Genomic DNA, 9,071 nt, shown 5'->3' with positions numbered 1-9,071 from the left:
TGGCTTCTTCAGCTGGAAATTGTCACTCATGGTCCTCTCCCTCTCCTCCTCATCCCACATTCATCTCAAAGTGACCACATCTCAACCTTCCTTCCCTTTTCAAACACATCTCTCCACCCCACATTTCCACCCAAGACAAATGGCCATAAGTCATTTGGTTTTCCTGCAAGGAAATGAAAAATCATGTGAGGATCTGCATCCTCTTCCCTCTCCTCCAGAAGTGGCTCAGACAAGGGTATGGATCGGAATAGTACAGAGCCTGTGTTCAGAGCTAGTCCCAGGGGTCTGAGAAATGCTACAGCTCCTTCCAGGTGGGTTATGACATGAAGACAAAAATGATTCAGGCCCAGCCAAGAAATGGCCGATGCGAGAGCAATGGAGGAGTCCTGCCATCCTGGCACAGAGCCTTCTCCTCTTGGCCGCACTGGAGGCACGGCTTTACGAAGAGCTGTACTTGTTACTCAAGCGGGAGATGCTCTGGTCCAGCCCGAGCTCCTGCCCATTGGCTTTCCACTTCCCAACAGAGCCCTTGTCATCCGTCGGTGTGATGCTCAGAGCAGGTCTCTGGCACCAGCAGCACAGGCAGGACTGCGAGGAGACAAAAGTGGGGAGAGAGAGGTTACAGGTGTGGGTTGTAGGGTAAAAGAGAAGGAAATATTCCGTTACTGGTGCTGGCAAGTCAATGTGCACAGTGCCAGGCCGGGGATCGCAGCCTGCACTTCCAAACTTTGCCATCCTGCAGATCTGCTGGGATCAGGTTTTCCATGGTAGGGCTGGTGTGGATTGGAAATGAAGATACTGAAATCTTGGGTACCTTTTGAAGTTGTGTTTTCTTATCCTTAGGGTACAGAAAATACAGGTAATGCTTAGCTGGGCTCAGCTCTTTTTGACACTGCAGCTAAGAGGTGATTCTCTTCCCATCCCTTTCTATCTCTTCTCGTCTCACCCCTTTCCTTTCTCAGGGCTCGACTACTTCTGAAAATGATCTTTGAATAACTTGGGCTCAACATTTAAAGCATCCCATCTCTGGTCTAATGGTTTGTGGGGATGTTTCTGATTCAGAATGAGAGGGACTTTTTTTGCTTGTCCTGCACTGGCAAAAGACCTCCCATCAGACAGCAACAAGCTCTGGCATACTGGGAGCTGGGAAGAGAAGCATCTAGCAAGGGGAAAAACTGGGATAAATATGATCATTACATGAACAAATGGGAGAACCCTGTGGGCTGGTGGCAGCTCCTTTCCATTCATCTCAGGAACACAGAAGTCTGCTGCAATGGGGTTGTCTCTATCTGCACCGTGTCTGGTCCATGGGAGCTTATGCTGGTGTCTGGGAATGGTCACTGTAGCCAGGAGCTCTGGAGGGATCAATCCTACCTGGAAGCAGTTCTTGAATTTCCGGCTAACGAAGTAGAGAGCCACAGGGTTGATGCAGGAGTTGAGGGAGGCCATGTTGATCCCGAAGTAATCCATCACAAGGAGGAAACTGAGGCCAGAGGAGAGAGAAGAGGGCAGGCGTGTTGGAAGCTCACAGAGCGGAGAACTGAGGGAGGGTTTCCAAACTCCCTGTACATTGCCTGACCCAGAAGCCTGCTTCCATGGAGGGCTGGCGACTGATAACATACAGCTTAGCACAGAACAGTCCCTCCCACAAATGGGCAACCACCCCATGTTTTTTTCTTGTGAGAAGCATTTCCTAAGGAAAACAAAAGCATGAGATCTGATTTCCCCTGGTAACTTTGATGTTTTCAAACTCAGGCAAACTCAAGTAGCTGTGTCTGGTCTGAACTGGATTTTAGTGTGGTTGGTACAGAGGAGAGAGGAAGACGGGCACCTACCATGTGTCAAAAAGTGTGCACAGCCCTCAAATGTCCTGCATCCCCTGTAGCCCTGCAGGGATTTTTTTTTCTGCCCAGGAGCCCTCTTTAACCCACAGCTTTATAGAAACATTTCAAATTTTAATTTTTCCTCTTATAATGGTCCCTCCCCACCCTTTGATTTTGCTCAGAAGAGCAATGCCATCTACAATAGGAGCTACTGAAACAAGGTGTTTGGAAGGCAACTCCACCAGCCTGACATGAGTCCACAGAGCCTCTGCCAGTGGCCGCTGGGGCTACCAGCCCGGTGCCCTCTTGCTGCTGCCCCTACCTGAGCAGCTCACATCTGTTGGGGTCCATCTGGTCATAGATGGTCTTCTTGAGGATGCGGCTGAGGTGGAGAGGAAGCCAGCAGAGTGCAAAGATCACCACGAGGCAGAACACTGTCTTGGCCACCTCCCGGCGCTGTGAAGAGAAGGTGGTCAGGAGAGAAGGGGTCTGGCTGAGCATTAGGGTGCAAATGGAGCAAAGTACCATCTCCCCATGCTCAGCAAGGGCCCTTCAAGTAATTTCTGTAGACTGATGATGCTGGGCACCTGTTTTGAAGCCCAAAGAAAAACCTAAAGGTTCTAAATCCTGTATCATGAGGAAGACTGACATCCAGGCTGCAGAAGGGTGTAGGGTACGAGTAGCACAATATGGACCAGACTCACACCATTGCTCCTGCTGACTTTGCTGGGGTGATATTCCCTGGAACATGGGGAGTATATCATAATCAATGGGGATATCCATCATCCATCCACCCTTCACTCTGTATTACTCTGACAACCAGCTGCTCTGCCTCAAGGGATCACTCTGCAAAGGGTAGGAGGGGACAATAAACTACTCTTTTTCCCTGTACCCCTTGTCTGTGATAAGGCATATTCAGCATCTTGTCCAGTTTGGCATGATCTGGGCTGGCACAGCATGGCCAGGGATAAATGACCATAAGAAGTTGGAAATCAAGCTGGTCCATGATCATAAGGCTAGTAGTTTGGGTTGTCCTTGAAGCTGGAGACTGTAAAGCTGAAGGCTTATCTCCCTGGTTTAATCCAGTGTGCCAATATCTGTTGACCCCTCTGAGGCTATGTCAGCTCATAGAACCATAGAATCATGGAATGGTTTGGATTGGAAGGGACCTTAAAGCTCATCCAGTTCCAACCCCTGCCCCGGGCAGGGACACCTTCCACTAGAGCGGGTAGCTCCAAGCCCGTGTCCAACCTGGCCTTGAACACTGCCAGGGATGGGGCAGCCACAGCTTCTCTGTGCTCATACGAGTCCTTCACAGGGGCAGGTGCATGATCCCTTCAGTAGCTCTCCCTCCTGTTTGGGAGATACCAGTTTCTGCCTTCTTGGTTTTCTTACCCGTTTCATGTGGTCATTCAGAGCAGTTCTCATGCCGTTTCTCTTGCTCAACATCTCACATGACATGAGGGTGTAGAAGATGCCAGTGCATACCAAGGGGAGGCAGAAATAGAAGCCAAAAAGCCACCAGTCCTTCACATCATGGTAGAACTACAGGCAAAGGAAAAAGCAACTGGAAACTGGGGAAAGGTGGGGGGATATGTGGGGCATGAGCTGACCTGGTCCCTGACAGTGATGCTGGCCTGAATCAGACACTTCTGATGTGTGGAAGTGTGTTAGCTCCTGTGCTAAGTGCACATATTTCCCGCAAGGTTGGTGCATGTGTTCTAACCTACAGCAGTAAAGGCTGGTTTACATCTGGCTGACAGTCCCATCTAGCACTCCTGTCCAAGAACCAGCTGCAAGGAGCTTTTGTGTATAAGGGTTTTCATTCCCTTGCTTGCCCTTAGGTGGCCCTGTGATAAAGGTTACCCATGCAGGCTGTTTGTGGAGAACCTCTTTGGCCTGCTGGAACAGTGAAGCAGGTTCTGAAGCTTCCTGAGATGTGTCAGGGCCTTCTGATGTGGATGGTGAAGACACGATTTAGCTTAACAATGATCAGGTCTGTTTTCTGGACCCAGATTAGAAGCAGTTCTGCACCTTGCCACTAAACTGCCTTGTCTGATACTGCTCTCCCTGTGCTCACCCTCATGGCTAGAAGAAGCCATCTACAGAAGCATCTGTAGATGCTCTAGAGGATGTAGATCCTCTAACCAAGGAGAAAGGATGCTTCCATTGCCTGTGTCTCCCTCTCCCTTGCAGTGCAGCTGGGGTGCAACAGAATACATACCATCATGAACCTGGATTTCTGTTCGGAGGCAAGCATGCACACCCAAAGGTGTTGTTCCCAGTAGCTGAGCTCCACCATGTCAAAGGCTATAGCTTCAGGCACTGCAAGCACGATGGCCACTGCCCAGATCAGCATCACCTCCACTGCCTTCCACATGGGGATTCCTATCCCCTGGATCCGACTCCAGGACGCCACTGCTCGGTACCTGCCCAGAGTGTGGAAACACAGCAGGAGTAGGTTAGAGTGAGGAAAGCAACTGTCAGGAAGGGGCTGAGAAGGTGCAGAGCAGAGTTGTCCCCAAAGACCCTTCCCTTATGCCTTCCTTCTCCACCTTTGAACCTTCCCTTTCAGTGGAATGGGAAAGATCAAAGGGCTTGATAGCAGCTGTCCTCGGCCAACATCTACTTGCCACTGGGGAGATGCCACCCTTCCCCACCACCCCAGCAGTTGTTCCAGCACATCATGACCCTCCCCTCAACCTTTTCCAGCAGGATTTAAACTGTCACCAGAGTCAGTTCCTGATGGATTTCAACTCTACATGACAGCACTCTGTCTCCACCTCTGAATTTGTCCCGGGACCAAGCTGCCCTCCAGTCTGCCTTTTAGTTACAGAGAGGGTACCTGCTGTAAGTCAAATATGGGTCAGGCTGGGCAGTGCAGCTGTAGAAGTGCTTCTCACCTGTCAATGCTGAGAGCACAAAGGCTGAGGACCGTAATGCCTACTGAAGCCTTCTGGATGAAGGGGACCAGCTTGCACACCTGCACACCAAAGGGCCAGTCCTTTGCCAAGAGCTGGGGAAGAACCACAGTGTTAACAAACTGCTACAGGAAAGCATGTCCAGCTTTCTGACTGAGCAGGTGGTTACCCACAAGGTATGAGAAGCCCACAAAGAGCAACTGCAAGCACTCTGAGGTTCCCTCGCTGGGATTACTCAATGTGTGCTGTCCGGTGTTTTGTGTTGAACTGGGAATCATTTGTTTCCTCAAGGGCTCAATGTGAGGTGTGTTGACAGTTAGACAGAAGGATGGTCCAGACACCAGGACCTGACCCCGGACTCTGAATGGATCTGAATCCTAAGTGCTGCAATGGGCTTTGGGTCGCAAGGACAGCTTCTTTCGGGTGGCTTTCAAAGCCACCCTTATCATACTCTGACCCTTTACCACACTTAGATTCCTTATAGAACACATACTGGGGCCCCAGGCTGAGCTGGGGCAAGCAGAGGGTATCAGTGGGGACAAGATGCTCTGAAGGCAGGAGAAATCCAGGGTACTCCCTCATAAGGGTGAGAGTGACAACCTGACACCTGAAGCCCACCCCAAGGTTACCCGTACTCAGAACCAAGCTCTTTAGTTTGGCCTCAGCAGCAAGACAAATCAATCGGGAGAACATGTCTGTTTCAAGCTAAAAAACCTTCATAGTTTTCAGTTGACTTTCACTTGAAGGATATCTACTCACAGTGATTTCAGACCCTCTGCCAGCCACATCTGGTTGTTCTCAACTTCTCCCTACTCCAAATTTCTCTGCCTTCTCCCCCCAGCATCCAGCCAGCTTGATCCAGGACTCCTCTGGCACTCTGTTTGCACTTTTAAGGCCAAAGCTTCCCTTTGGCAAACAAACCCTGTGGAGCTCCAACTCCATCTCACAGCACCCCTTCCAACCCTTCACAGAAACCTCTGGCTCCAGAAACTCGAGCAGTGGGTGAGAAAGAGCTGTAATAGCTCAGATGCATCTCACAGATACTGTAACACGACTTCGGCTCTTAACCGGGGTCTCATTCAGGTCTGCTGCAGAGCTCAGGCTCCCCTGCTTCTTTGCGTGCCTCTTCTCTCATGTTTAGGAGGCAGTGCTTCTGCAAGAAGCCCCTGGTTTATAACACAGCTCTCTTCCTTGTTCCAGGAAGAGTCTCCGCATTTATCTAAAATAAAAACTATATTGGCTTGAGGCTGATTAACTGACCTGTGCTGTGAGAAGTGTGCCCAGTGCACAAGAACAAGAATTTTTGCTCAGCTGAAAGCAACATTGTGTTGCAATGTCAGAAGACTGCAAGTGATTCTTTTCTTACAATTTTAGATGAGACTGAAAAGATCTGCAAGGTTGCGTGCTTGTGTGTGTCTGTGTAACGCAGCTGTAGCTGGAGACACCTCTGCTTTCCTAGGAATGTACTCTGAGCTTTTTGTCTGTTTATGTTTTTCTCATCCTTTGGAGAACAGAAACACCCTCCTTGCCTCCCCTGCCAAAACGTAATGCAAAAAGGAGCAGGCTCGTTTTGATGCCTCTGTCCCCAGGGCACAGAGGCAGGCGGGAGCAGATCATAGAATCAGAGACTTGTTCGCAACGGAAGGGACCTTAAAGCTCAGCCAGTTCGAAGCCTCTGCCACGGGCAGGGACACCTTCCACTAGAGCAGGTTGCTCCAAGCCCCTGTGTCCAACCTGGCCTTGAACACTGCCAGGGATGGGGCAGCCACAGCTTCTCTGGGCAGCCTCTACCAGATGCCTCCCCTGCAATTGCCAGGCTGCTGCAGCACTCATGCTGCATGGAACCTACCTTATACACATTGATGGGCAGAGCAATGAGGATGTAGAGCAGGTCTCCAAGTGCCAAGCTGGCAATGAGGACATTCGGCCCATTTCTCATGCACTTGTTCTTGTAAATGATCCTCAGGAGTGTGGAGTTGCCAATGATCCCTACTATGAAGATAGTGCAGGACACGATGGTGTTGATATATTTGAAGATGTGTCTGATATCTGCGGGCTTCACACACACAGGCAGCAGGGGTGGCTCAGAGCTGGTGCTCCTGGAGAAGCTCTCCGAGTAGTTCGACTGCCTGTTATCCTGGAACAGGCTTGGCTGGACCAGGCTGTAAACCTGATCCTGGCTGACCACCTCGAAGGGGACGGTGCTCTCCTGGAAAGCCCTTGGGGTCTGGCTGTGTGCCCCAGAGAAGAGGCAAGCCAGGAAAATGGCCAGAGTGGTGGGAGCTGGGACTTTTGCCATTGAGGACTGACCAGCTAAGCTGGCTGTAGGAGTCCTCATAATGCTCAGGGGACGCCCTTGCGTGGGTCTCGATTGGATCTGTAGATGGAGAGAGGAACAAGGGAGAGAACAGGGTGAGCAAGGGAAGGAGAAACGAGATGAGAAAGTCCATCATCACAGTGAGCAGAAATAACACCAGATGAGATCCCATCTGGGCAAAGCCAGACCCCTGTGTGTGGGACTCTTCACTCCTAAAACTGAACATGCCTGCTTAGTGAAACAAACTACAAGGAAAACAGTCTTTTATGCCTCTTACCCAGTATTTCAGCAGATGAGGGCACCTGCCTTTTCTCAAATCAGATCCTGTAATTTCTGACCTTGGTATTGCTGCTCACATGGCAAATCTGGATTCTCTTTTATGCCCAGCCCACACTTTTCTTTCAGTTCTGACTGTCTGAAGGAGTAGTTCTGGGGTGCCTGCCCTGTCAACACCAGCACATCTGGGCAATTCCACAAACCCCATCTCAGGGTGCACAGACCCGCAGAACCTTTTCTTCCAGTTTGTGCCACAGGAAGGCTGAAGCCACACTAACATCCCTCTCTTCAGCAAAGCCTATGGGCTACCACAGGCCACTTCCCAGTGCAAAGTGGAAAGACCCAGTACAGCCTTGCTGGGAACTGTGATGGGAAAACACTGCAAGGGTTTTTCCAGAAATGCCCTATTGATACCTGACATCTTACTCCAATTTATATGCAAGGAGTACAGCCCCTCCTTCCCCATCCTTATCTTTGTTAATTGAAGCTCTTCCTTTCCAAATCCACTGTACCCATTCAACTCAATACTCAGGGATAAAAATCTCCCTGTGCTGTTTGCAACTTTGACTGCTGAGCATAGTAAAAAGTCTCTCAAGCTCACCAAGGCTGGAGCACTACTACTAAATATCACCAGAGTGGGTTCTGCTTTGTAAATCTCAGACAGTACCTTCAGGCAGGACTAGCTAAACTGCTGCTCCACAACCACAGGAGGAAGCTGGGGACGGCTGTAGCAAGGTCTTGGCATGACGTGAATTAGTGGAAGGGGATTCTGGATGAGCCAGATAGGATCACCTGTAGGAAGTGAGCCCAGAGAGGGAGTGGAAGATGTTGGCACCTGCCAGTCTGTGCCCCAGACAGGGAGAGACCTTGGGTCTCCTGGCCTCAGTGGGTGAAGAACTGTTTCTCAAACTATGAAACTTTACAGCTTTGAAGGGAGGAAAAATTGTTGTGCCTAGGCTAGAAACAGGAGCCTTTTTGGGCTCCCCTGGGATGTGGTCTGCTCTGGAGGAGCCAGTTAGGCAGGAATCAGGGTGCCTGCATGGGATTAGAGATGGGACTTCCCATACCACTCTGACTCCACCAGGCAGAGTTGGGATCTGAGCCCAACCAGCTGTACCACAGGGATCTGCTCCCCAGGACCATTCAGCCAAGGCACTCCTGAGCTGTAGCACAGTTCCCCCCACCCAGGACCAGGGAGACCCCAGGACCAGCAATGTGGGTATGGTGGGAGCATGCCGTTCGCACTTTGGGAAGGCATGGCCAAACCAACCACCAGTCCCATCAGGTAAAACCGCAGCTTCTCTCGATACAGCTGTGCATTCATTGTGTGCTGTGGCCTCAGGCCAGGCTTTGCAGAAGTGTCTGGCCGTGCAGCTATGTTGGGAGAAGAAAGGAAGGGAAAGAATGGATAAATAACCTGATGGAGCACGAACCCAACTCACTGGAGACCTGGGCACAAGTCCGTGCCCTGACTTGGTGCAGGGACTTTAGCCTGCACCTTTGCTAAAATCCTCAGCTTTCTGTCTTGCCCCAGGCCACACCAGGGGCAGTTGTCCCATGGGTGGATGCCCTGACCGGTGCCCTCCTCTCCTCCCCATCATGCCCACAGTATTGCAGCTTATCAGAGAGGGCACCCAGCTCAGAACTCCTGCCTGGGATCCTTGAGGGTCTGGGCAGCTCATAGGGAGCACCTCTGGATGGCACAAACATGTGTCTGCCACCCAGGGCTGTCGG

The 9,071-nt window shown here is 50.8% G+C and overlaps 1 protein-coding gene across 1 annotated transcript; it reads right to left on the bottom strand.

The window, feature by feature from the left end:
- Positions 1 to 438: 438 nt before the first annotated feature.
- On the bottom strand, positions 439 to 7,117 carry LOC104404656 (endothelin B receptor-like). The gene is made up of 7 exons (XM_010013139.1): positions 6,594 to 7,117; positions 4,727 to 4,839; positions 4,048 to 4,252; positions 3,219 to 3,368; positions 2,146 to 2,279; positions 1,375 to 1,483; positions 439 to 588 (listed from the first exon to the last, which is right to left on the bottom strand). The coding sequence occupies exons 1-7, from the start codon at positions 7,080 to 7,082 to the stop codon at positions 439 to 441; spliced, it is 1,350 nt and encodes a 449-aa protein (XP_010011441.1). The 5' UTR covers positions 7,083 to 7,117.
- Positions 7,118 to 9,071: the final 1,954 nt, after the last annotated feature.

This window comes from Nestor notabilis, unplaced genomic scaffold (genome assembly GCF_000696875.1).
Source record: "Nestor notabilis isolate BGI_N333 unplaced genomic scaffold, ASM69687v1 scaffold25830, whole genome shotgun sequence".
Taxonomy (NCBI): domain Eukaryota; kingdom Metazoa; phylum Chordata; class Aves; order Psittaciformes; family Psittacidae; genus Nestor; species Nestor notabilis.
The sequence above is the reverse complement of the archived record's forward strand: the minus strand, read 5'-3'. Positions and strand labels throughout refer to the sequence as shown.

What these genes read in the sequence shown, in the direction of transcription:
- LOC104404656 (XM_010013139.1), bottom strand. Translation starts at nt 7,082, where the DNA reads ATGAGGACTCCTACAGCCAGCTTAGCTGGTCAGTCCTCAATGGCAAAA. An exon ending in TGTGCTCTCAGCATTGACAG is followed by an intron (nt 4,253 to 4,726) that starts GTGAGAAGCACT and finishes CACTCTGGGCAG; the next exon opens with GTACCGAGCAGTGGCGTCCT. An exon ending in TGAATGACCACATGAAACGG is followed by an intron (nt 2,280 to 3,218) that starts GTAAGAAAACCA and finishes TTCTCTTCACAG; the next exon opens with CGCCGGGAGGTGGCCAAGAC.